Consider the following 27894-nt stretch of genomic DNA (forward strand, 5'->3'; position numbering starts at 1 on the left):
CTTCTACGCTGTTCTGAAGGGACTCATCCTCTACCTGCAGAAGGTGCAGAACACATGTCTGTCTGTCTCTCTGTCTCTCTGCCTGCCTGCCTGCCTGCCTGTCTGTCTGTCTGCCTGCCTTCCTGTCTGTCTACCTTCCTGTCTGTCTGCCTTCCTGTCTGTCTGCCTTCCTGTCTGTTTGTCTGTCTGTCTGTCTGTCTGGTTGCTTGTCTGCATGCCCGCCTGTCAGTCTGTCTGTATAACTGTCAGTCTGTCTGTCTGTCTGTATAACTGTCTGCCAACCAACATGAAAGAGACAAATTAGCTGCTATCAGGGAAGTGTGAGATTTTGCAGATCCCAATGTATTTTCACACTGATAGTTGGTTAAATTGCACTCATGAATGTGAGCACAGCAGTGGGACCTCAGAGATATGAGGTGGAAGAGTAGAGAGCTGCTTTTGCTGGGCCTTCAGGTCTGTTAATACCCCTGAAAGAACTAACTCTCTCTCTCTCTCTCTCTCTCTCTCTCTCTCTCTCTCTCTCTCTCTCTCTCTCTCTCTCTCTCTCAGGGGGAGTACAGGCCTGACAAACAGCTCTCAGATGAGGATCTGAAGAACGCTATCTCCATCCACCACTCCCTCGCCATGAAAGCTGCCGACTACAGCAAGAGACCCCACGTGTTCTACCTGCGCACCGCGGACTGGAGGGTCTTCCTGTTCCAGGCACAGTGAGTGAGGGGAGAGGGAGAGAGAGAGGAGTGAGGAAAGGGTGTAGCGGAGTGGTAGGGCACAGCTGAAGGATTAACCCCGCGCTTGCTGCTCTTGCTCCCTCAGAGATGCTGATCAGATGCAGTCATGGATCACGCGAATCAACACTGTGGCAGCCATCTTCTCATCTTCGCCTTTCCCGGCGGCCATCGGCTCCCAGAAGAAATTCAGCCGGCCCTTGCTCCCTGCCAGCAGCACCAAACTATCACAGGTACCCTATACCCTGCTCCCTACATCCTACAGTCTGCATCATGATACCTGCACCCTACATCCTGCTCCCCGCCAGCAGCACCAAACTATCACAGGTACCTTGCTCCCTACACCCTTCACCCTACAGTCTGCATCCTGTTCCCTGCCAGCAGCACCAAACTATCACATGTACCCTGTTCCCTACACCCTGAACTCTGCACCCTACCCCTACTCAGTTGGTTCTGGTTGTGGTTTTGACCCTGGTTCTGATTGGATCCTCAGGAGGAGCAGGTCCAGTCCCACGAGGCTCGGTTCCGCGCCACCTCGGCAGAGCTGGCAGAGCTGTGCTCCTACCCCCCCGAACGCAAGGTGAAGGGGAGAGAGCTGGAGGAGTACAGGCAGAGGAACGAGTACCTGGAGTTTGAGGTGAGGAGAGGGGAAGGGTGGTGGAGAGTCCACTCCTCCCTCCCCTCCCCTCCCTCCCACGTGGGGACAGTGGAGGGGAGGGAGGGGAGGGGAGGGGGGGAGAACAGGTAGAATGGGAGAGAGATGTAAGGTGGATGGTAAAATAGCAAAATTCTAATGATGTTACATAAATGCCAGTAGTGGTTATTGTTATGTATACTATATAATAGGTGACTAAAGCTGTCCTCTCACCCCTGCGTCTCCCTCCCTCCGTCCCTCTCTCCTTTCTCCACAGAAAACTCGTTATGGAACGTATGCGATGCTGCTGCGGGCAAAGCTGCGCTGTGGAGAGGAGGATCTGGCACGTTTCGAGTCACGCTTGTTCGAGGGACCTGAGGCTGAAGACAATGGGCTGCAGAGAGCTCACTCCAGCCCGACCCTTCCCCATGACCCCAGCCAGGGAGGGGCCGCGGGCCAGGGCAAGCGCAGCGAGGGCCAGCGACACAGCTATAGGCAGGCAGTGAAGCAGTGAGGGGAGAGAGCCACAGGAGGGCGCTATTGTACACAGGGGAAGGGAGGGGCTATGCACAGTCCTTACTGCTCCTCACTCTGACCGGCCAATGGGAGCCATGGAGGTCACCTGACTGACAGGCTGACTGACGCATTAATTAACAGGAAGTGAACTGAATCAGTGAGTTGTCTGTCTGTCTGTCTGTCTGTCTGTCTGTCTGTGTGTAGCTGATGTGTGTAGCTGATCTGAACCTCCAGCAGGAATGTGAAGCTACCATCCTTCAGTCTCATCGCTCACACGTTAGGGTTTCATTCAGGAGGTTTGCTTTCACGGAATTCTCTCTGAAAATGCTTGGAGACTCCTGTCTGAATTATCTTTTATTTTTATTTTTAAGAAAATCTGAAATATTTCCAGGCAAAATTTTCATGGAAGAAGTTGGAAGCTAAGCTCCGTGTTTTAGTGATTGACGCTGCTTGCTCTTTTCGTGAAGCCCTACTTGCATTTTTTAAAAGAATCAACTTTATCAAGCCATTTAAAGCTGCTGTCACATTGACACTGACTGGGAAAGACTTACCATCAGAATTGCTTTTGGAATCAACATTCTCTTTACCATGAATGCTACAGATGTGCATGCTCTTTCTGGGGAATTACTCAGCTCGGAACTTCTTGTTCCTGATTTAAAAAGGAATGGATACATGCACTGTGATCAGAAACATGACAATCAGTGTTTTTGTCTCACTGCCCAGCGTTCACCTGATTTCAGTCCAGCTGCACAGATTGACTGGCTACAGCAGGAGAATCAAGCAGCCAGATTTCATCATGCAGCCTTGGAAACTTCCCCTAAAACATAATCTCAAATACAGTATATTTATCCAAAATGATTTATTATTTTATTAAAATGTTTGGAGAATACTGTGCAGTGTAATACACAGATCAGAACAATTAGCAGCTTCTTAGCAATTAAGTGTGCATCGTTTTGCATTATATACAGAGGAGACAGCATGGACGTTCATAGAGACCTGCAGTTATATACAGAGGAGACAGCATGGGCATTCATAGAGTCCTGCAGTTATATACAGAGGAGACAGCATGGGCGTTCATAGAGTCCTGCAGTTACTCCACCAGTGTGGATGAGGCTGAATAACCTGGACGAGCCCCGAATTGGTCCAGTGTGTTGTTTAGGGCGATCCTTGCAAGTGAAAGAGACCACAGCACTCTGTGCACCTTCATAGAGTACTCTATTTATATAACAAGTATAACTATGGAAAAGAAGCTATGCTTAAAACGAAATTAAACAAGAATCGCTTTGTCTAGATTGAGCTCTGCATCTGCTTAGCAACACGCTGGTGTGATTTCGAACAGTGTGATTCACCTGCTCATTCTATTTTTAAATTAATTTGAATGATTGAATGATACTTTAGATTCCAAGAGCAGGTTAAAAAAATAGTATTAATAATTCAATCATTGAATGTGACAAATGTATTGCTGGTATGTCATGTCTTGCTTGTATGTACTTCTATATTAATGAATGCATTTTCTGAATTGTTTTATTTCTGTGTGTATTTCTGTATTTATTGGTGTACAGTATATTTATTTGTTCAGGGGGCTGGTGCATCTTCACCCTGTCCCTGTGCTTGTAAATGACGCTGCAGGGCTGAGCAGCATGTCTTTTAAAATGGAGCTAAAACGAATGTGCTCTCAAGTGACTCTTGTTCTCACAGCGCTGTCGGGCAACAACGATGAAGAAAGTCTGTTCTCTTTGATGGAGTATGTCTGTCATCCTGTGGGCTCACTAGCATTGAGACACAGGGATACATTCTCAAAGCCGTTTACTCCAATTAAACTGTCATTAGTATAATGTTTTCAGAATGAAAAAAACGCACCCAATAACGGTACCAAACCAGAAATAAACAACTCTGACTTTTAATTTAAGAGCTGGAAGGGTCCTTAAGATTCTTCTTCGTTTTAAAGTCGTTATTTAAGTTATTTTGTCTTGGGGATTAAAATTGAGGTAAGTAGCTTTGAGAATCTTGTCCCTTGCTTCAGTCCATTCTGTATTGGGAATCTCAGTGAGTTGGGAAGTTTAATCACATGTTGTCTGAATGGTAGTTTTCACTCTATTCACTCCAAATCCCCATTACCACACTTTTTTTCTTCTTCTGAATAGCAAAAACACCAAGTAAGCATCTAAAATAAATAAGAAACAACTTAATACATTATTCAAGGCCCTGAATTGAAAGTCTTCATGACTTTATTGGGTTACTTCTGAACAAACTGTGCTACTAATGGATCAGAGTAAACAGCTTTGAGAATTTAGCAACAAAACAAATGAGTAAGGCGCTGACCGAGATAGGTACTTTACGGAGAACAATTGACGGTTAGTAAACAGAGGACACTTTTTGTAAAATATTTACACCCCGACTGTGGGGGAGGGGGCTTTACAATGGGGGTGCACCTTTTCATGCATGCACAGGCTTTAAACAGTAAACACCAAGCCAACATCTTTACAAGGAGGAACTGAGGAGGAAGTCAACCAGCACAAGGGCAAGCAGGACTATTGGGTCCTCTGACGTTCTGACTCCTAAGCCATTGGATTTCAAAGCCATCCTCTGTATCTCAGTTACACAGACTGCAGTGCTGTTCTGGCTTCTTCAGCCTACTAGGTGTCCCCCGCTGAGAACTAAAAAAAGTGTTGGAACAGTTCTCATCTGGTGATGTATGGGGCAGTGCAACTGGCATTCTCATGGGCCAGCAGCTATCTTGTGCTGCTGTTAGAAAATAAATTACTATCAGGGTATACGCCTACATTATTTTTAAGGCTACATTCTCTATACTGTATTGAATTAGCTGGCTCTCAGATCCCCAGTACAGTACTGAGTTTTCTATACTGTGTTGAATTAGCTGGCTGTCAGATCCCCTGTACAGTATTGATTTCTCTAGACTGTATTGAAGTAGCTGGCTCTCAGATCCCCAGTACAGTACTGAGTTTTCTATACTGTGTTGAATTAGCTGGCTGTCAGATCCCCTGTACAGTATTGATTTCTCTAGACTGTATTGAAGTAGCTGGCTCTCAGATCCCCAGTACAGTACTGAGTTTTCTATACTGTATTGAATTAGCTGGCTCTCAGATCCCCAGTACATTACTGAGATTTCCATACATCTTTTTTAATTTTCTTTATTGAGAAGCACTTCCAAATAATCTTGGGTTGCTACAAGCTATATTATTATTATTATTATTATTATTATTATTATTACTATTGTTTATTTATAATAATTATTATTGGCTGTTGCTAGCTGACAGAGCTATGGTGTTGAACAATTGGCCCATTCTCTTGCTGTGTATGTAGATTTCACTGATGCTTGATTGACTGACTGTCCCCTGGAGGTGACGGGGTCTCTTGCAAAAAAGTTCACCTTGGTAAATTTGCACAGAAAGTCTGCAGTTTTCCCCCCATAGTTATACTAGGCATTTACCATAGTTTGTCATGGTTTGGCATGTGTTTTTTTAAACACGCTTTACCATACCTCTCTGTGTTTACGGTGGTTACACTGTGCTGTATTACGCTTAGCCTTGCTTTTACTGTGGGAAACATTTCTAAGGGCCTCGTGGTAACAGCTGAGGGACCTGGTCATTCTATTAATCTCAGCAAGTTTTGTTCTTGTATATATATATATATATATATATATATATATATATATATATATATATATAATATAAAACTTGCTCAATCCTACATTTTGTGGTACAGTAGTGACTAATGGAAAGGGAGTCCCATGCATGTGGTTTTAAAAACAGGTGTTTGAAGAACAGGCAAGTAAGAGTTTTTTTTTTTTTTTTTATGAATTCCCCTCCTTTTTGGTTGCACTTTAAAATGTTTCACATTTTAAAAGAACAGGTGCAGAGATGTGTTGTTGTAATTTAAAACAGGGCTATAATCCTTTGGAAGAATCCATTTCTTCAACACCAGTGTTTTGAAACAGTCCATGCTTGCTTATTTCCTCATCAGAATCTCTGATATAAATTGTAAATATCTGGAGAACGATCAGTGTTTCCCTTGTTTTTTTAAAGTTATCAGGAGAAAACACTCTCTGAGTTATTTTACCGATAAATGAGATCTCTTGAGAGTTTAAAAAGATTGTATTTTTAACACTGTTTTATATACATGTACTAAAAACACAAAGACTGTAGAAATAGGTGGAACTGCAGCTCCATGTTCTAGTTAGCTTCAAAACGTGATTTATTTTGAATGTTTTTATTTCTATTTAAAAAGCCTATAAACAAATGATCCTGTACGAAGAATATATTGCTTGTATATTTAGCTTCTTTTTGTTTCTTGGGAAGGTGTAGCTGATGAATAAAACAGGACATTGTTTAAAAAGATTCCTGGCTCGTCGTTCTTGAGTGGCTTATTATTGGTCCTACAGCACTGTTTCATCCCATTGAACTGAATGGAGAGACGAGGGCTGGATGCGAATCGCCAACCTCAGGGTTCGAAGTCAAGCATCTCGCCATTCAACTAAACAGCAAGCTCTGCAGTCGAGAGGGAAGCACAGGCCTTACACGGTTGTCAGTATTTTAAAACAGGTTCACAGGTATATGCAATAAAATAAAAGCAGAGCTCGCTTTTCAGAGCAGATTTTATTTAAAAATAAACGTAACACAGAAAAAGACATTAGCACGCCGTCTTCACTTTCAAATTGCCAGGGCTTCCGAATGCACCCAAAATGAATACATTATCAAATACATTATCTCTCTATATAAAAATCTTCTGCGGCATCACATGCACAGACATAGAAATATAATTCAAATAAAAGTCTTACGTGGTCTTGTTGTATCAAAGAGAACGATGGGCAGATGTGTCTGCAGTGGACAGTTTTTAATTAGTGATTTGGAGGTAAACTATTTTACATGATCCACCTGGGAATTATGAATTGTGATTCTTCCATTTTGCAGCAGCCCCCTCTCTACTGCACCAGCGCATGCTGTTCCTCTACTGCACAGTATAACAGAGACTCCTGCTCAACCTCTCAAACGGAAAGGGGGGGTTGTTAAAACTATTAACCTGGGTTCCTGGTTACAATGTCACATGCTGGATTGTGATGTCACCGTACTGGATGTGATATCATTGTGCTGTACTGTGATGTCACAGAGCTGGAAGGGAGGGAGGGATGTCTGCTGGTCTCAGGAGTTGGCTGGAACAGACTCGTCCATCTTCTCATGCTCTAGCTGCTCTGTCGACTGACTGTCATAGCCACTGTCCACCTTCACCTCTGAGAGTAAGGGAAAGAGACGGTGAGACAGGGAAGTTTTACTGTACAAAACAAACACTAGAGACTGACTGCAATAGCCACTGTCCACCTTCACCTCTGAGACCAAGGGAGAGAAAGGGAGAGACGGGTTAGTGTACAAAACAAACACTACAGACTAACTGCAATAGCCACTGTCCACCTTCACCTCTGAGAGGGAGGGACAGACGGGAGTGTTAGCACACAGACACAAAACAAAAGAGTGCTCCCTCATTATTTCGGCATCTAGTATCTAGTGTTCCGCAGTCTGGGAAAAATAAATGACTGCAGCTGTAATGGCGAATTCCGGAGAAAGAAGCTTGGTGTGGAACTATTTTGGATTTCAGCCAGATGACAACAGCAATCTGGTTGAATGACCTTTGAAAACACTAGAACCTGTTTTCAGGTGGGGGGAAATAAATAAATAAATAAAGGGTCCTTATACAGGTAAATGCAGGCTGTCAACATGGTGTTACTGTGACCAATTTATCGAACTGTGAATTATCGAGGGAGCACTGTACTAAAAAAAATTAATCACAACCTTTACAACTACCGGATTCTGCCGAAGGAGCATAAAGTTGTCATTAAGGCAAAAGTGTGGGAGGGCGTTGACTCAGGCAGGGGAAAAATGACGGGCATTATTGCAGAGAGTACTTTTAACATTAGATTGATGGATTAAGTTTACAATTAGGCATGCTTAAAATTTAAAAAATTTAAAAACTCTAAAATAAAAAAATAAAGTCCAGTGTTAAAACAAAACACTAAACAAAATACTACATTACCATCCGAATTAGCACTACAGCATTAAAATGTCCGATACAAAAAAAGCTCTTGAAGTGTCTAAAAAAATAAAATAAAATCCCAAATATGGCTTGTAGCGTAACAGGAAAGTGTAATCAATCAGACAGCGGAGTCTGGATCATCTGATCCGAAACCACCAAACACCACGTCTTCGTTATCTCACCTGAAGATAACCCCACCCCTGAGCACAGAGCAACTACTTCTACACAGTTTATTCTATTCACGTGAGCCGTGACATTTCCCCTCAGGTATTATTTGCTCCTGGTTATTAAAAACCAGAAATTCATGGTAAAAATTGCACCTTCAGTTAAAAGCTGGGATGGGGCGAATGTTCAAACCAGGGTGTTGACTCGGCAGAATCCAGCAGAAGAAGTATTATATCTTTCTTTATATAAATGTAATTACAATTAAAATAAATGTCTGATGTGGTCTTGGTGAGTCAGGGAGCTGCTGGCAGTCTGTGTGTGTGTTGTGTCTGCAGTACACACTGTCGTTCAGAATGCCAGTACAGTGCCTGCTCTCCTTATTAAATCCTATCTGACAGCACACTTATAATTTTGCAGCTTCAGTGCGTCAGACCCCGATGGTCAGGATGGAGCGAGGGGTTTACTGGCCACGGTTCAACCTCCCCTACTCACCTGTGGTGTGGGTCTTGTCCTTGAGCTCGGCCTCCCTCAGCACCCTCACTCCCTCATTGAGACCCAGAGCCTGCAGAGCATCAATCAGGCTCTCCACCCGGCCGCCCGACATCTGAGAGAAAGAAAGAAAGAGGAGAGCGAGGACACACTGTCAGCACAGGGAGTCCAGCAAGTCCAATACAATACAAAGTGCACTGAAACCTGTGAGAGAGGAGAGAAAAATGCAGTACCTTATCTTTATTTCACTATATCGCTTACACATAAACCGCAACCCTGAAATATTGACAAACGGTGAATTATTGAAGAAATAACACATGGCAGGGTATTCAAAGGCAGTCCAATATCCGCATGCCTAGGGGAGTTATTCATCCAGGCCTGTAGATTGTGAACAACCTGGAGTGTGTTATTGCTATTATAAAAAAAATGGCACTGCCATTTCAATAATATTACTAAACAAGGAGAAGCGGTAGTGTGAGTTCCTAGCTGTATTTACTCATGACAAGCGTTTCACTGGAAGATGAAACTATTGTCATTGAATTTATTTATTTTCGTGTTTCTAAATTCAGTACTATGGCGTGTTTAACAGTGCTAGTTGTGAGTTTCCAACTTTCCCAGTTGGAGTTGTGGGATCTGGTTTGGGGCTGTGTGGTTTTACCTGGTAGCCCTGCAGCAGGCTGTGGCAAGGGGAAGGGCATTCCTCATACAGGTCTGCCAGGGTCCTCATGCCCAGCTTCTCTGCCAGCTGCTTCCACTGAACCTCCCCCGCACTCAGGGCAGTGCTGAGCCGGGCCAGGGTGTCACTGTCCAGGGGGCAGACAGCACCTGCATGGGGGGCTGAGAGAGAGAAAGAGGGTTAATAAGGGAGGAGAGAGTGCCTGCAGGGGGAGGGGGGGAGTGAGAGAGATAAAAAGTTATGGTTAATATGGGGGGATACATAAGGTTAGACAGGGGAGGGGTGTCTGCAGAGAAACAGATTTACAAGGGAGCGAACAGAGGGGTGCAGAGTGGTAAATAGAGGTACAGAGGGGAGAGAGAATGCCTGCAGAGACACAAGGTTAATAAAAGGAGTTACAGGGGGTACAGAGTGGTAAAGAGGGGTACAGACAGGAGAGAGAATGTCTGTAGAGACACAGGGTTAATAAAGGGGGTACAGAGTGGTAGAGAGGGGTATGAAGAGTGCGTACCGGTCTTCGGCTTGGCAGGGGTCTTCCCTGGTCGTCTGGACTTCCCCTCCAGGATGTCCTGCACTTTCTGGTTCTTGGCCAGGTCTAGGGGGGTGTGTCCTCGCGTGGGGGGTCTCTTGCGGGGGTTGGAGGCCAGGCTGTGCAGACGTGCAGTGTGGGTCTCTGCTGGCTCTGCCCTCTTTCTCCCCCTGCTCTCCTCCTCCTGTGTCTCCTCCCTCTCTTCCTCAGATGAGGATGCAGAGGACATGTAGACTGGCTCATCATTCTCCACCAACCTCTCAGCACCTGCAGGGGGAAAGCAAAGTTTGTTTTTTTGCACTTACACCAAGGTTAGAAATCCACATTAGTCCTGGACCCAGTTGGGTTTAACTGTGCTTTATTACTAGTGGTGCTATCGGCACACTAATATCTTATTTGTTTATCGTATAGACATTTATCAATGATAATCGATGCATTGACGTTTTATTTTTCAAAACACGCGTTTTTTTAACAGAAGATCCAATAACTCAAAACACTCTTGTGCATAATAATTAAACAAAAAGGCACAACTTATATTCAAATTAGAACACTTCCGATTATAAAAAAAGAAATACAAAGGACTTGAGTTTTTAACAACTACAAAGAATATGCCGGCGTCCACATCAGATGCCCCTTTAGCACTGTACTAATAATAAAAAAAAAATACTATATTTTAACAGAAGTCATTTCTATCTGAACTATGGTTGTTCATTACTGTTAGCATTTTATGTCCAAAAGCAAAACATTTGAATTAATCTCACAGATCCTGACTAATTTAACTATCGTACTAAATTCAGCTTCTTTTCATATAATGTTGCCATATAATCCAAAAACAACATGCTTTGAAACAAAATAAGGTAAATCGGTAGATTTAATTAAAAAAAAAAAAAAAAAACGTATTGCCTTCATTTTTAAATCAACAAAACGTGAGTACAATAGGCCTGCTTCGGATTTGGCCTGGCCACGGCGAATGTAGAGGCCTAAAGTGTGTATCCTAGCAACGCGCTAATCTACTGTACTAGCACTAAAAGAAGAGCACTCGCACACACTCAAGGTTTTAATGCTAACCGACAACAGGAGACTTCAAACTGGGTTCTAACTTGATGCATCGATTCACCAATATGTAATTAAAGCTTGGGAAATTTAAGGATAGGTGATCAATAATCGATTGTTACACCCCTATTTATTACACTGTTATGCTTTTACTATGAGAATCTTTTATAAGGGAGGAGATTGAACAATCAGGCCCCGGTTAAATCTACTTTGAACTGAACATAGCATGAAATAGTCGCGGCTGAATCTGCAGGTTTACTAATAGGAGATGAGCCTACTGTGTAGAGGCGAGCTGCAGGGGAGTGTGATACAGTGTGATACTGAACTGACCTGCTGCGATGAGCATGGAGCACAGCACTGGGGAGCCCTGACTGGCAGCCAGGTGCAGGGGGGTGTTCCCACCAAACGAGCAGACATTCACATCAGCGTTCAACTGGGGAGAGCAGCGAGTTAGAGGGAGATCAGTGCACTGTACAGCACTGTCACGCACAGACAAAGACGGTCAGAAAACAGGCAATGCACACACACAAACAGTTAGGAACAAAGACACATAAAGAGAGTCACATACACACACATATACAGACAGAACACACACAGATACACAGACAGACGGTCAGCCACACAAACAGCCACACACACACACACACACACACACCTCTGTGATGAGTAGGCAGGCCACAGCGAAGAGGTCCTGCTGCACAGCCAGGTGCAGGGCAGTACAGCCACTCTTCCTCTCCACTGCATTCACCTCCGCGCCGGCATCAACAAGCATTCGCAAGCACTGCTCACCGGACCTTTGCACCGCGAGGTGAAGGGGGTAGAGACCTGACAGAGAGGGCAGAGAGAGGGGGGTTAGATCTGAGAGAAATGGGAGACAAAGAGGAATTAGCTGGCTCTCAGATCCCCAGTACAGTACTGAGTTCTGACTGTATTGAAGTAGCTGGCTCTCAGACCCCCAGTCTTCCCGTTGTGTTAGTCAGATAAGCTCACCATTGTAGTCAGGTGTGTTGAGCAGGTAGCGGCTGTGTGGTTTCAGGTGACTCAGCAGTATCCGCAGCATGTGCTCGTCACTGGTAGGCGTGGCCAGGTGCAGCACCGAGTTGCCATAGCGATCCAAGGGGGTGGGGTCAGCCCCTGCCTTCAAAAGGAAGTCCACGATCTTGTACTGCTTTGTGATGACAGCCAGGTGCAAAGGAGTCTGGTGAAAAAAAAAAAAAAAAAGGATAGTAGTTATGTAGCAGAGCCCCAACAGGTGCACTGATTGATGTATCACATGTATTGTATCGTATCACATGTATTGTATTGTGTATTGCTACATTGCTGGTTTGTTACCAGCCACTATATTACAGATGTGTTAACTGTCTCAGGTGTATTGCCTGTGTATAACCTGTCTCGGGTGTATTGTTGGTGAACTGCAGGTGTATTACCTGTCTCAGGTGTATTGTTGGTTTATTGTAGGTGTATTACCTGTCTCAGGTGTATTGTTGGTGTATTGCCTGTGTATTACCTGTCTCAGGTGTACTGTTGGTTTATTGTAGGTGTATTACCTGTCTCAGGTGTACTGTTGGTTTATTGTAGGTGTATTACCTGTCTCAGGTGTATTGTTGGTTTATTGTAGGTGTATTACCTGTCTCAGGTGTATTGTTGGTTTATTGTAGGTGTATTACCTGTCTCAGGTGTATTGTTGGTTTATTGTAGGTGTATTACCTGTCTCAGGTGTATTGTTGGTTTATTGTAGGTGTATTACCTGTCTCAGGTGTATTGTTGGTTTATTGTAGGTGTATTACCTGTCTCAGGTGTGCTGTTGGTTTATTGTAGGTGTATTACCTGTCTCAGGTGTATTGTTGGTGTATTGCCTGTGTATTACCTGTCTCAGGTGTACTGTTGGTTTATTGTAGGTGTATTACCTCTCTCAGGTGTATTGTTGGTTTATTGTAGGTGTATTACATGTCTCAGGTGTATTGCCTATGTATTATCTGTCTCTAGTGTATTGTTGATGCACTGCAGGTGTATTACCTGTCTCAGGTGTATTGTTGGTGTATTGCCTGTGTATTACCTGTCTCAGGTGTACTGTTGGTTTATTGTAGGTGTATTACCTGTCTCAGGTGTATTGTTGGTGTATTGCCTGTGTATTACCTGTCTCAGGTGTACTGTTGGTTCACTGTAGGCGTATTACCCGTCTCAGGTGTATTGTTGGTGTACTGCCTGTGTATTACCTGTCTCAATTGTACTGTTGGTGCATTGCAGGTGTATTACCTGCCTGAGGTGTATTGTTGTTGCATTGCAGGTTTATTACCTGTCTCAGGTGGTTGCTCTGGTTCAGGATCCTCTGGTCTGGGATGCTCACGATGACCTGCACCAGCTTCTCCACCACGCTGGCCTGCTGGTGAATGATGGCTAGATGCAGAGGGCTGCGGGGACACAGCAACACATTACACTCTGAATTAGGCCATTCTTTCATTCACTCTTTTCATTTAGTCACTCATTCATTCCATTCTTCATATATTCTTTCTTTCATTTATTCATTCCTCCTTTCACTATTTCATGCCTTTGTTCACTCTTTCATTATTTCCTTCATGTATTCTTTTATTCCTCGTTTCACTCCTCCCTCCCCTCCCCTCACTCACGTGTCCCCGTTCTCGTCCTGCACCCCGCACAGCTGTCTCTGCACAGCCAACAGCATGCGTGCGTCTCCCGTGCTGGCGTAATCGAGCAGGGCGCGGGCCGTGCGTCTGGCCGTCAGTGTGGCCTTGGACTGGAGGAGCGAGGCTGCAACACACACCAGAGTCACAGGGTTACAGCAGGGGCAGACAAGACACAACACAGTCACAGCGTTATTATAAATCAAACAACACCACACACACACAACACACACACACACACACACACAGGGATACAGAGATATTAAACAGGAAGAGGAAAATCTCAGACAAAAGTTGCAACACAAAATCAAGCAGATGTTTTAAAAAAAAACCTGTTCACTTGACTTTCCCTAGCAGAAACAGAACCAACAACAACTGTGATACTGACTTGACTAATCTGCTTTGTTACCCTGTGAACCCCCCTGGCCTTACCAATCTGTATGAGCTGCTGCTGTGGGGACAGCCCCCCTTGAGGGGCCCCACTGCTAGCAGGGGAGGCCTGTCGCTGCGCTGCTCCAGGCATCTGGGTGCCCCCTTGGTAGCCCCCCCCCATGGGGTTGTAAGAGAAGCTGGAGTTCACTGAATGGGGAAAGGGGAAAAAACCACCGCCTGGAGGCAGGGATGAAATAAAAATAAAAATCAATATACTGACTGAATGCCCCACTGCCAGAACTTAAAACGCAAGGGAGCTATTTCAAATCCTTACAAGCCAAGAAGACTTTAGCCTACAAACGTACAAGGAAAGCATGTGTTACTGAGCAGCTACGCTTCAAACAAGGCACTGATAAATCGATCAATGAGGCAGGCAATATGACAGTCATGTTGATCAATACTCGATTAATGGATTGATTGTTGGATCTCGAGACAGCAGCCCCCCCAGGGCTAACCTGCTCCTTGAGGGGTACTCACCTCCTCCTGCCCCCCCTGCTCCGAAGCCCCCTGGCGGACCCCCAGCCCCGCCTCGCCCGTAGTGGTCCTGGTAGTGAGGGAGGGGCTTCATCTTCTTCCTCTGAACCTCCTCCTTGTCTGAAAGAGGAAGAGGGAGAAGGAGAGAGAGAGCGGTCAATATGTTGAAACACAGATACCTGCAGATTAACCAATCAACGCAGACACTGAATACAACTGGACCCTCCCCTCCCCTCCCTCTCTCTAACCCTCTCCACTCCACCCCCCCTCCTCTCACCTTGTATCTGGGGGTGGTATGTAAACTGCTTGGGCTCGCTGGCGTCACCCCCCTTCTTGCGTTTTAGCTGTAGGAACACGGTGACGGGGCGATCGATCTGATTCCTCCTGTAGGGAGGGGTTTTGAACACGATGGCGTACTGCAGCAAGGGAGACAGGCACAGGGGTGCAGAGTCAGCGAGGGACAGGGGTGCAACCAGACACTCATCTGACGATACGTAGGTCCAAATACGATAGGCATCACGACACATGTGACTGTCCAGATGGGCAGCTTGTATGATGCATAGTAAGATCAAATGGTGGACCATTTTGTTAAAAGACAACAAAATGAAATGAGACTGGGAGAGTGTGTATCTATACCAACTATAAAACACACTCATTCTTCATTCAAGAACCATTTTGGTGAACTACAATGAGCTACTGTATGTTGTGATTTTGGTTGGCAAGGTCATTTTTACAGTCGTGTGTGTCGTCGTCCCCCCCCCCCCCCCCATGCTTTCCCCACGGTTATACTATGCATGTGCCATTGTTTACTTACCCATGCTTTACCATGCTTTCACTATGCTTTATTACACTTCACTATGCTTTTACTATAGGAAAGTTTAGTAAAGCCAGTGGAAATTCCTTTGCATCAGATGGCTTGTATCAGTATCTTGCTCACCTGCTTGTGCACGTCTGTGGGTGCGAAGTCACCGTACGCCTCCCAGCCATTGTCATCATCCTCATAGAAGCGCACCTCGATATCATCTGCAGAGAGACAGAGGGGGTGTTAAAGCAAACACCTCAATTAGTTCTTAATTAGATGTTTCTTTCTGATTTGGTTACTTTATCAGGCACGTTTTTTTTTTTTTTTTTTTTTTTACTACCTGAAAGCAAAAACACTTGCTAATGATAACTTGGAGTAAATAGCTTTGGGAATCTAGCCCTTTCAAAACTGTTTATTTCAAGGTGTTGCATGTGAGATCTGCACAGCACAGGACAGGCTGATTCATGGAGCTGTTTTGCCAGCCTGTGGGTGGAGGGAGTCTCTCTTTCACCTTTCTGCACTTTGTCACAGAGCAGGAAGATCTCGTCCCCTCCCGTCGCTGAGCCCGACGTCTTGTCCATGCGAGAGATCTTCAGGTTCGACGCGTTGGGAGACTCTGAGAGAAGAAATCACAACACACATACATTACTGTGCAGGCAGAGGAGAATCACAGCGACTGACTGAGACAGACAGACAGAACTGTGAGCTGAGTATTGGGTGTACTCACTGCTATCATAGATGGGCTGGGATACAAAGAGACAAACAGACAGACAGACAGACAGAACGGTGAGCTGTGTATTGGGTGTACTCACTGCTATCGTAGATGGGCTGGGATACAGACAGACAAACAGACAGACAGACAGGGAACTGTGAGCTGTGTATTGGACTGTACTCACTGCTATCGTAGATGGGCTGGGAGATGACGGGTTTCAGGGCGAGGGTGAATCCCCCGTTGCTGTCCTGCAGGTACGCCATGAACTTTAACCTCACCACGTTCAGGTCCGTCACCTTGCCCAGCTCCCGAGCCTCTTCCGCTATCTCCTGCTCCTCCTGCTCTGAGAGAGGACAGCACAACAACACGGGATCAACACACAACTCAGCAACAACTACACTACACAACAAAGAATCAACACACAACAAACTCCTGCTCTAACTCTCTACCCTTAGTTTAAAGTGCTTTTTAAAAGTTTATAAATACCTTACCTGACCACAAACAAACAACGGAACACATTTGCTTAGTTAATGCGCTAGTGTGTTAAAACTGAGGCGCATGGCCAGCACACTGGAGCGGCATGGAGGGTTCATTTCAGGCTCTTACCAGTGATGACCGCATTGTCCCCTCTCTGTCTCATCCTCTCCGCCTTCAGCCTCTTGGTCAGCACTTCATTCACTCCCTTCTTTGTGACGTGCAGGATACCCAGGTTATTGAACCTGGACATGACATGTACAGGGCAGGCTGGTTAATACCCCCACATTACCATGCTAAACAACACACAGCCCCAGCAGACACACCAGGCAGGTAGGTACAGTAGACCCCCACAATGATAAAGAGGTGCAAACACACACACACACAGACTCACATATACAGACTGACAGACAGATGCACAGGCAGACAGTTTCAGACACACAGACTTATAAAGACACACACACTCACAGTCACGCAGTCACAGAGACAGTCAGGTATACGCACTGTGCAGTGAGATCGTTGGGCCCCACGTTAACGCTGCACACCCCGTGTTCACTGCACTGCTTCCCCACCAGGCTGTGCGCATGGACGCGGGGCGGGTCCGAGTGCGTCACCAGCTGCACCTCCACCCTGGCATAGCCCACGTGGTTATAGATCTGCAAACACACAGGATGAGGAACGAGAGAACATCATGGACAAAAGAACACAAGAATGAGAGAAAGTCACTGACAAGACAACACAAGAATGAGAGAACGTCATGGGTGAAAGAACTCAAGAACATCACAGACAAGAGAACAGAAGAATGAGAGAACATCACGGACAAGAGAACACAAGAGCGAGAGAAGACAAGAACGTCATCGACAAGAGAACACAAGAACGAGAGAACGTCACCAACAAGAGAACACAAGACCGAGAAGACAAGAACGTCATGGACAAGAGAACACAAGAACGAGTGAAGATCACGGATGAGACAACTCAAAACCACACGGACGAGAGAACACAAGAACAAGAGAATATCACGGACAAGAGGAACATCACAGAGAAGAGAACAAGGCTGCTACAGTAATCAATAACTACTAATCACTGATCAGTTTTGAATAAATTAATAACGTTCATCCCTGTTACAGAAATGGGTTATATTTTTGACATTGGTTTCCACATGAGGCAGCAGGTAGGACATGTATTTAGATGCTGAGATGTTGGGTACGGTGTAGCAATCAAGAGCTTTGATTTACCACTCACCTTTACAGTGGGGTAGGTTTTCTTGTTCTTTTCACTGGACGCCCCGGGCAGCCCTCCATGAGAGGGACCCTCGCACTCGTAACGAAAACGAAATCCTCTCTGCACAACAAAAACAACACTGAAATTACTACAAAAAAACAACCTGAAAAAAAGTTGTGAACTTCAAAGCAATAAACATTACAAATTCCCACAGTAAAATCAAGTGTAACAAAGCACAGTGAAAGCACGGGGAAGCATAGGAACGCATTTTTAAGAACATATAGGTTTTGCCTTTCACCAGGGGCAAAGCAAGGAAAACAATGGAAATGCAAACCATGTGAAAAGCATGGGGGAAAACTACAAAATGATCCGGGCAAACGTTCATAAGGATGTGCAGTTACAAAAGAAACAAGTGTGTATCTCTGGTCCTATAACAGGATACAGAGAGCGTTCTGCTTGCAGGTAGTTCCATCTCTATTAAATAAAAGGAAAGAAATCTCTTCTTACCTGTTTTGGCTCTTCGATTATTGCAAGGTAGGGACCGTTAGCTGTGGGGAGAGAAGAAATTTAAAGAAAAAACGAAGCAGATTCAATGCAGCTGTTTTCTCCCCATGGACCCTGGATTTTAAAACATAATTATAAAATCCACATGGCAAAAAGATTGCTTTATTCTTAATAAAATGTCCACCTTCACAAAATGACATTTTTAAATGCATCTGAAAAGGTGACACATCAGGTAATAAATTCATTGAGAAGCAAACTGTAGTAAGGCTGCAAAATCAGTATTTAAGCCACAGTAAGAATGATTAACTTGGATTGCTATCACTAGACTTGGTTCCAGTTTTTGTAAAATGAACTGAGGTGTATCATTTATTTATTTAGCGCTTTATTGCTCAATACCAGAGCTCACCTGTCTCCAGGTACGGCTCTGCTTTGACGTGTATGCTTGAGATTGGTGGTAAAAAATGATATGAGGATAAATCTTCATAAGCCAGCTGCTGAGAAAGAGAGGGAGAATAACAACTGAATAATCAAATAATTTCACCTACTTAACACATTTCTATTAGTTCATCCGTGCATGACTTGTAAAATGTATTTACTAAGCAGCATTTTATTTTCATTTCATTTATATGTTTACACTCTGTTGTATCTCATAGCTTCTACTATACCTGCTTCAATGACTAAGAAGTTTGCCAATATTTTAATATTGAATGTTTTATGTTGCTGTTGAATTGCCTGCAACAGTATTATCAGATTCGCTCTTAACACAAGAAGGGGCATGAACTGATGTATTTCTTGTTTATTAGTTTTAGATAATGAGATTCTGTATGGTAGATCAATCAATGGCATTTATTCCTCATTAACTTATCACTATCTGGCAAATGCTTGTTTACATTTCAGGTCCAATTCACAAAGCTTGTTCAAGGATAAATTTTTTTTTTTAATAACTTACATCGCCATCTATCATTAGATCGTCCATTCTGTGAAAAGGGAAAAATAAATGAATTAGTACCGATTAGTGATATAGAAATCTATATAGTGACCTGACACTCGCATTGTGATTTTGTCTACTAGCAGAATTCAAGCAAGGCTTTTGCACATGCACGCACACACACACGCATGCACACACACTCTTTTCTGGTGCTCATGAGGCTCCTGCATTGATTCCCACAAAGTTGGGGTAAAAGCAAGCACACCGATACAGAGAGGGAAATAAGTCTGATCCATTCCTGATTTTACTAGGAGTTTACAACAACACACCTTAACTTCTACAGTACCTGCTGAGACCTTTCCTGACATGCTCACTCCTCTCTCCCTCACAGAGATTACAGATTGCTTTTTTTGTGTTGAGTCTTTTTGATAGTTTCACTTTCATATTTCTCTTTATCTCTCTCTCTTTCTCAGTGGCTCTGTGTTTTTTTCACTGCCTGCCAGGAAACAGATCGAGAGAGGAAAGCCCCCAGAATCCCGAGTCTGAGCACTGTGATGTCACACAGCCCGTCTCACTGCAGCCCTGGGGCTGTCACTCAAACCAAGGCACTGAGTTTGTTTAAAGACTAGAGGCCAGACAAAAAAGACACAACAGACCAAGAAAGCAATCGCTATCTGATTCTAAACCATTTTCAGATTCGAAATTATCAATAAGTCTATTGCAGTGAGCACTTCCCAGTCTTCCTTGCAAAACAAACTCAAAGCTGAGCTCTCAACTTGCCTGTTTTCTTTTCCAGCTAGTCACTTGGTTGTGTCACATAACAATGTTAGTGGGAAATACAGAAGTTTATTTAATTATAAAAGAAGCAGTTTAACCTAAATGAATGTTTGTAAACGCTCTTCAAACAGTCTTTAAAAAAAATAATACAAAAAACCCATTAGGTGTCATTGTCCTCATTTCAGGGGAGGCTACTTACATTTTTGGAGCAGTTTTAATTCATCTGCCTGTTATTTAAATGTTCTCTTTAACTGTAGTGTTATGATAACTTGGCAGGTGCACTGGCTTCCCCAGAGTCCGTGACTGAAGAGCACTGATGAGTCCGGATGTCCTGGAATGTTTCTGAATTGTTTTCATTTACAATAGAGACGAGTTCCTCTCACACCTGCGAGGAGGAACAGTCAGAGCCTAGAACATGGGACCACAGGAGAACCGTTCTCTCCACTTTCACCTATTCTTTATCATGCTTTCACTGGGCTTTATTATACTTTGCTATGCTTCTGCTAAGGGGAAACGATTGCAACATCATACCCATTATCTCAGCATCGAAATACATGTTCCTACATGATGCTTAATATTGAAAACAACATCAATAATATTGTTGATTTCTATAGCAGTGATCAGTAGTTATTGATTTCTATAGCAACCCTTATAAAGGTTTACCCCAGTAAATTTGCACAGTAATGTTGCAGTTTTCCCCCATGCTTTTCACATGGTATGCATTTACCATGGTTTTCCATGTTCTTTATGCCTTACCATACCTCCCTATGCTTTCCAACACTTTGCAATGCTTTACCATGCTTGCACTGTGCTTTATTGCACTTTGCTATGATTTTACTTCATCTTTTCTAAGGGTTAGTGGGAATGAGATTGGTGGCACTCCCCAGCAGACTGGCTGATGGAATTTCCAAAGAGCAGTTCAGTTTGTTAAGACAACAGGGCCAGGAGTTTCACTACAGGTGACTCAGAGCTCCTTCTAGCTTCTGAGCTTCTCCCTAAACCACAGGGGCTCCCCCATATCGGGAAACGCAACAAGAGTGAGTCCCCCTGCATCAAATTACTAGTTTCCCTGCCACACACAAATCCTGTCCCAGAAGTACTGATCAGGCCTCACCCTGCTGCTGTTGAAATCTGAGCAGTTATATTTTGCCCCCAGTCTCTCACACAAAGAGACAGAGTGACTGGTATCTATTTCTAGCCCTCTCTATACCTCACTCACCAATTCTGTATATTTTACTTCTAGGAAACAGAAAATCTCCCCGAAGAGCCTGCCAGACAATTTCCTCTACTGTAGTTTTTGTCAGATGAATCAAACTCCTGATTTTAATGGCTTTTTCTTCCCCTATTCTCGCTGATTGATAAGTGACACCGTGATGGCCTCTTCAGAGAAATTTAAAAGTCAGAGATGACTCTTCTGTCCCGTGAACCAGCACACACACACACACACATCCTGTTGCACTTGCTTTCCAGTAAGTCTGTGCCATGACGGGCATCGGTATCAAGTCAGACGTCACATATTTATTTATGGAACAACTCATGATACAAGTTTAATGTAAAAATATACATAATGTATCAAATGTTTTGAATTAAAAAAATATCATCCCTAGCTTAATAAATTTGGTGACAAGCATTTCGACTTTGTTTCTTTTTGCACTGAGTGGACCTGGTGACTGCTTTCACAGTGGAAAAAGAGTGCATTACAGCAGTATGCGGTTATTGGAATGGGGAATTTCAACTTAAAACTAAAAAACGTGCGTGCAAATGGCAATCATTTTTTTTTTTGGTTTAAACCTGAGTTTAATACCAAGAGTTTTGTTTTTCTTGAATCCCACAGTGCAACCACAGTGCTCCAGCAAGCCTGTATGGTCTCTGATAGATACACAACAGCACCGCTAAGCTCTTCAAAGATGAGTGTGGAGGCGACTCTGGGGAGATCTTATCAGATCTTATTAAAGGACGTGCGCCTTTACTGCGAAGGTCCGAGTCATTAGAGAAACAGAGGCAATTTTTTTCAGGATTTTCCTGATGCAAAAAAAATAATAATAATAAAAAAAGCTAACTAAAAATGGGGCCACCGACTCTCACGGAAAATGGAAAAATCTAATTCCTGAAGAGAATGTTATTTTCAGGCAGACTGGGTTTACACAGCCTTTAGAAAAATAATTAATTAATAAAATAAATACCAACCCCTAAAACTTTCAATGACTTCACTTGAGACTGTGTTTGATTTTCTCAACTTGCAAGAGGTGAACATTTTCATTTACCCGCAAAAAAACACATGTGCAAAACTCTAGGATGTCCTTGTTCATCTGCTCTCAGCATTTGGCATCCCTCCCTCCCAGTCTCTCAGCTCTAATCACTAGACCACACTGTGCCCACCCTCCTCCCCTGTCCCTCTCTTTCTCACAGTCCCTCTGCTCTAAACACCAGGCCACACTGCTTCCCAGTTCCTCTACTCTAACACTAGGGCCTCCCTCCCTGTCCCTCCGCTCAGACAGGCTCATAGGGCAGAGTGAAGGGTAGATTAGATTTTGCCAGAGGAACTCTGATAAGACTGCCAATATGAGGTCTGCATCTCATACAGTTTGAGATGTTTGCAGTTGAAAGAGTGGTGGATTGTACACTGTTTGAATGAAATGTCTAGGCTACCTTTCTTCTCACAATACAGCCAAGTAATAATAAAAAACTACTACTAATACTAATAACAAGACATTGATAGAGTAGGTAATAACGATTAGTCTAGACTAGGTAGCCCAATTTTCCTGTCCTTTTCAGAACTGCTTACAAAACAAAAACAAGATTTCTGTTTCTGAGTTTCTGTAACAATGCCAATGATCTCAAGCAGCGCGCGGACCTGTAAAAGTCATCTCTAGTACAGTGCTTGTTTATTCAAGCTGGAACGGCCCTGTCACTTCCAAACACCCTGCTGTATTCCCCCTGAAGAAGACGAGGCGCGTGTCCATGTCAGAATGTGTGTGGGTATGTTAATAATGCTTATAAAAACAAACCCTTCCTAACAAGGAATGAGGTTATGTCCCTGTTTATTATCTATATATTGAACATAAAAATGGCTCTGTAACAAAAAAAGTAAAAATCTTTTATTAATAACACAGATCATTTGTTGCCAGCTTGTCCTGTTCTCACACACTTACAGTAACTACACTAAACTCATTTGTGTTATTCATGGAGGCCATCATGAAATCTCAGACAAAAGGCTATTCTTTTCATAGAACCAGGTTGTCCGAAAGCCAAGTTCCCAGTACAATGTTACAGAAATAAGCTGTGGACACAAGTACACTGTTACTGTACTGGTCAAACATGTTATGATATTTGACTGCAGTTTGCAGTGATCTTGCCTATGCTTTAGCATGCTTTCAATGCTCCACTGTGTACTGCACACACTGGTCTGCGGAAGGCTGCAATGAGGACCCTAGTAACTGTGCCTGTGCTGACTGCTTCCTGCCCACCTAGCAGACGCATTTCCTGGACTTGTTTCACTTAGTTGACTGGATTAGTTTAGCTTCGTTGATCCAGGGTCACCACCAGCAACGTGCAGAGGACATTAAAAGGGCCGGAGCTCATTGATTTAAAAAATTGACGATACAGGACATCAGCTTCGATTTACTCAAGAGCAGCTTCACGGCGTCATTTTCCGAAATCAAGCAGATTGGTTTGTTTTTTGAAAAACGTTAGTTTTGTTTGGCTGCTGCTCTGCCAGGTATTACTGTGTTTACGCTCGCATTGTCAGCTCTAATCAGAACACACACACTGGACCACTCCCCCTGCTGGCCAGTTTCAAATTGGTTTGTTTTGTTTTTGATTCAGCAGGCTTGAATGTCGCTTACTTAATAATAATAATAATAATAATAATAATAATAATAATAATAATAATAATAATAATAATAAGACAGGACTGGGATATACTCGCTGACATAGCAGCAACAAAACAGAACAGTCTTCAAGTTGAAAATGTTTTATTATTATTATTATTATTATTATTATTATTATTATTGGCTTCCCGTTTCTTTTCAGTAGAGGAAAAGAATGGTGAACTTTAATTTCGCGTCACGGTTCACGGTACAGACTAATTACCATTAGGTTCAAGATGTCTACTGTACAGAGTCTTACTAGAATATGTACCAGATTAATGACAACATGAACATACTTTGACAATTAAAATGACAGTCAGGCTCAGTCCAGCACAGTATATGAATGCAGTTTTGTAACTAACTTCTTAACAAGTTGCTAAATTGGGCCATACATTAAACGTCAACTCATTACCTGACAAGAAGTAATGTAATTAAACGAAGCAGCCTCGATACCCACAGTATCGGATCTTTGCAAAACTCACCTTACAGTGAATCCGTATCACAAGGGATTTCTTGTAAAACGCAGAATCGTTTTTTATTACTTTATTTCCGACGCAATTTTGAATCTCTGTCCCCACAGAAAGCTCGCTTATGCAAAAATAATAAAAAAAGAAAATAAAATAAAAAAGAAAGGTAGAAACTGAAGCTCCTCACTTGGCTTCAGAAGTCCATAGGAACTTGATTTTTTGCTTATTTTTTGTTAAAGTGTGTAACGCCGCTAAGTATTTTTGAATCTACACTTCAAACTCGACCCCAGCCTGCTTTCCTACAGGCGGAAAGTCCCCGACTGCAGGGGAATTCCGCAGAACGCAACTTGTCAAATTCACGGCATCTCATTGGTTGCCCAGGAACAGTCATTCGCATACTACCTGGTACTCCGCCCACTAAACCACTGCCGGAACTGTCAATGAATAGAGGTGTATTGATACCTGACCCGAATGGATAGCGAGTTCATGTTTACACTCAACATATGACAGCGGTTACATTGCATTTTTTTACAGTACAATACTGCAGTAAATTGTGGTAAATACTAAATAATGCAGAGTACAGAACAGCTAAGTACTTTTTTTTTTTTTTTTTTTTTTTTTAACAATGCCTTTCTGTAATTGTGGTGTTTCCTGTAGGCTTTATTTTTGATAGGCACAGTCTGTTGTATTGTACTTTACTATTTTGCATCCTGCTGGTTGATCAGTCACTGACAGGGTTTACAGAAAATGTATTCATTTAGGAATCTAGACAACACATTCGTTTTTGGAACTTCACAGTAGATATTTTTAACTGACGTTTCTTTTTCTTTTTCTTGGACCTATTTAACTAGGCTCCTAATCCAGTGTGAGTACATGAAAACCAGTAAAAGCACCAGTTCTGACAGTATCTGCCAGCGCTGGTCACTGCTGGAATTTCCATCAGGGAAGTGTCCATTAGAAGACACGCAGCTCAATTTCCTAGAAGAATTATATTCAGCGGTGTACATTCCACCAACACCAGTTATACAGTTGAGGGAAGTCTGGCAGGCCTGTGGGGTTAATGGCTGTGTATTTTTACAGGACATACCCCACCAAGCATGGATATTCCTCATGATCTAAAAAAAAATGTCCCTACAAGCAAAGACACACGCCCAGTAACATGCTGATGAACACACACGCGTCATACACTCACAGAGAGAATAAGAGAAGGGGAAGGACACTTCCTGCTGAATATACCAGTCAGAGCCTGAGAGAGCCATTTTAAAAACACCGTCATTTCTGTTTGTATGTGTCACTATAATATAAAACAGCAGGCATGTTTTTCTCATGAACCGAGTGGACTGGCCTTGATTTGTTGTGCTAGTACTGATTTAAAACACGGGTGTGTGAAGTTTTACAAGAAAAGTGGCTAGAATTCCCCCGGGAATTTTCCGTTTGGGAAGTCCAGCTTTTAGAGATCAGTGCTGGTATACTCCCCACCCCCATCACTCTCAGAGCAGGACTGTGGTTTAACAGAAGAGACTCTCCTTGTTGTTATCTGGTCACACGCTGGTTTCCAATGGAAAGCACAACGTTGAAAGTGACAAGTATTAATAGTGATAGACCCAGATGATTATTTTGGCTTCAAACAATTCACGGGTCATACAAACAACTGTACTCCTTCCCAGAATTCGGACTCAGGTTATTTCCAAATTTGTGGCTGCGCGTTGTGAAAGTCTGCAACGGCACATCAGGACAGTAATGAGAGGACACATTTTACTCATGAGCACAAAATGTATCCGATCCACACCCCACGCCTCGCTCTCAGGAATGAAGGCTCAGTTTCTGGGGGAGTAGTTTGTATGGAATGAGGAAATTCAGACCGGAAGAATGAAGTCTGAACTGGACAAATACATAAAAAATTCTAAATACACTTAGGAAAAAACTCAGCTGACATTGTTGGCATTGTGAGCAATAGGCTAAATGCTAGTTTTTTTGTAAAATGAAAAGGCATTTGTCCTCCTTTTAAAATGTTTTTTAAAGATGTGGCTGAAAGGATCGCTGCTGTGAGATCTCATGGGACAGATTCAGATTATCACTGCAGTAAAGACAATAATAGGGTCCATTATACTCCAGGTCTTTTCATTTTCAGTGTTTATTATATAATCGTATTGAGTTTAAGGGACTGTAGACTGGTCCACTCACACTGAGGCAGGGTTTTACCTGCTGGCATGCTGAGCTGTTCTCTTGGACTATTCAGGAAGATCTGCTCCACAAGCATGGGGGGGAACCTCTACTGAGATTACACTGTCCTTACCTGTCACCGTCATCACTGCTGGCCTACCACACATGCACAGAGGGACAGAGAGAGACAGAGACACACACACTAAGGGATAGCCTGACACCACAAAGGAAATGAATGCCAAACCACCCCATCCAGGCTAGGCTTGTAGCATTGATACCGAGATGTGATGTAAGGGTGAGGCTGTGCTGCTAACCTGTAGTACCGCTTCACTCCAGTGTGTGGCAGGCAGGGGTAGCAGAGCCAGTAGATTCTGTTGCTGTCGACTCCCAGCTCGGAGCAACACCTCCCGCATCCTACAAAGGTGATGTTATCAGCCACCAGTCCCACAGTCCTCTGCAGGGGCATGTCTCCATCCATCAGCAGCTGAGCATTGTGGGACGTTCCACCCCTGAACTGCAGAGCAGTGATGTGGACAGACAGGCAGAGACAGAGGCAGCAACAGACAGAGAGACAAAGAAAGTGGCAGTGAGATGCGTAAAAGAGACAGGGAGACAGAGAGACAGAGGCAGGCGGACAGGGAGTCAGGCACACAGAGAGAGGCAGTGGTATTTATTGTACATTTAAAAAAAAAAAAAAAAGGGGCAGGGCTACAGAACACCCTGCAAAATTTCCTTCAATTCGTAATTCACCCTGGTTTGTTATGCTTCTTTAACATGCTTTACTATACCTCTTTGTGCTTTACAATGCTCACCCACGACTAACCACTCTTTCACCACACTTTATTACAATTTGCTAAGGGGAAAGCTGCACAGTGTGGGTTGGTTCTGTGTAATGAATCTGGTCCTCCCGAGTGTCAGAGGGAGAGCAGAGACTGCAGGACTGTCTCGCAGCGCTCCGGAAAGGACCAGCTCCAGAACTCCAGGAAACAGAGCCCAGGCAGGCAGTCAGATAGTCACACAAACACAAACACAAACACAGATAGTCAGATACAAACACAGACAGGTGCTGTGCTATGCTGTTCTGCACTGCGCTGTTCTACTGTGCTGTACAGTGCTGTTCTGTACTGAGCTGTGCTGTTCTGTATTGTGCTGTACTGTGTTGCACTGTGCTGTTCTGTACTGCGCTGTTCTATACATTGCTGCACTCTGCTGTTCTGTTCTGTACTGAGCTGTGCTGTTCTGTTCTGCACTGTGCTGTTCTGTACTGTTCTGTGCTGCACTGTGCTGTTCTGTACTGAGCTGTGCTGTGCTGTTCTATACTGTGCTGCACTGTGCTGTTCTGTACACGGTCAGGAGCAGGATTTCAAAGTGTTCATGCAGAAGTTAATACTTCTTTTGTAGGGTGTGTCTTATTGTGCAGGAGCCTGTGGAGTTTGGGGGAGAGGAGAGTGATGCAAAGCTGAGAGTGAAGTTAATAGGATGATCCACTTTACAAAAGCTATGTGTTTTTTTTGTTTAGATTTTTGAACACTGGAATTAGGTGTGGTATTCTCTGCACGGTATGACGTCTGAACACAGATGTACTGGAATTTTGAAA

At 43.6% G+C, this 27894-nt stretch overlaps 2 protein-coding genes across 7 annotated transcripts in view; one reads left to right on the forward strand and one right to left on the reverse strand.

Annotated features, from left to right (window-relative positions):
- The window catches only part of LOC121325187 (PH and SEC7 domain-containing protein 1-like), a 31529-nt gene extending 25154 nt beyond the window's left edge, over positions 1 to 6375 (forward strand). For both annotated transcript variants that reach the window (XM_041267515.1, XM_041267516.1), the window contains 5 exons: positions 1 to 43; positions 550 to 707; positions 814 to 958; positions 1219 to 1362; positions 1637 to 6375. The exon at positions 1 to 43 is cut by the window's left edge and continues 28 nt beyond it. In XM_041267515.1, coding sequence (XP_041123449.1) covers positions 1 to 43; positions 550 to 707; positions 814 to 958; positions 1219 to 1362; positions 1637 to 1873 — 727 coding nt within the window. In that variant the 3' untranslated portion in view covers positions 1874 to 6375. The remainder of the gene's footprint in view (positions 44 to 549; positions 708 to 813; positions 959 to 1218; positions 1363 to 1636) is intronic.
- A 97-nt stretch (positions 6376 to 6472) lies between these two features.
- LOC121325188 (nuclear factor NF-kappa-B p100 subunit-like) lies at positions 6473 to 24460 on the reverse strand. 5 transcript variants are annotated; one of them, XM_041267520.1, is made up of 23 exons: positions 24150 to 24459; positions 19998 to 20183; positions 19043 to 19070; positions 18500 to 18584; positions 18097 to 18137; positions 17611 to 17709; positions 16873 to 17024; positions 16501 to 16613; positions 16079 to 16237; positions 15694 to 15798; positions 15318 to 15403; positions 14658 to 14796; positions 14384 to 14500; positions 13907 to 14083; positions 13460 to 13601; positions 13129 to 13243; positions 11823 to 12030; positions 11488 to 11657; positions 11163 to 11265; positions 9762 to 10046; positions 9233 to 9411; positions 8578 to 8689; positions 6473 to 7123 (listed from the first exon to the last, which is right to left on the reverse strand). In XM_041267520.1, the coding sequence occupies exons 3-23, from the start codon at positions 19067 to 19069 to the stop codon at positions 7035 to 7037; spliced, it is 2703 nt and encodes a 900-aa protein (XP_041123454.1). In that variant the 5' UTR covers position 19070; positions 19998 to 20183; positions 24150 to 24459; the 3' UTR covers positions 6473 to 7034. The 5 variants fall into 5 exon arrangements, with proteins under 5 accessions (XP_041123454.1, XP_041123452.1, XP_041123453.1 ...); XM_041267518.1 differs by having other exon boundaries at positions 18500 to 18587; XM_041267519.1 differs by lacking the exon at positions 19998 to 20183.
- Positions 24461 to 27894: the final 3434 nt, after the last annotated feature.

Source organism: Polyodon spathula, chromosome 13 (assembly GCF_017654505.1).
Source record: "Polyodon spathula isolate WHYD16114869_AA chromosome 13, ASM1765450v1, whole genome shotgun sequence".
In the NCBI taxonomy this organism is placed as follows: Eukaryota; Metazoa; Chordata; class Actinopteri; order Acipenseriformes; family Polyodontidae; genus Polyodon; species Polyodon spathula.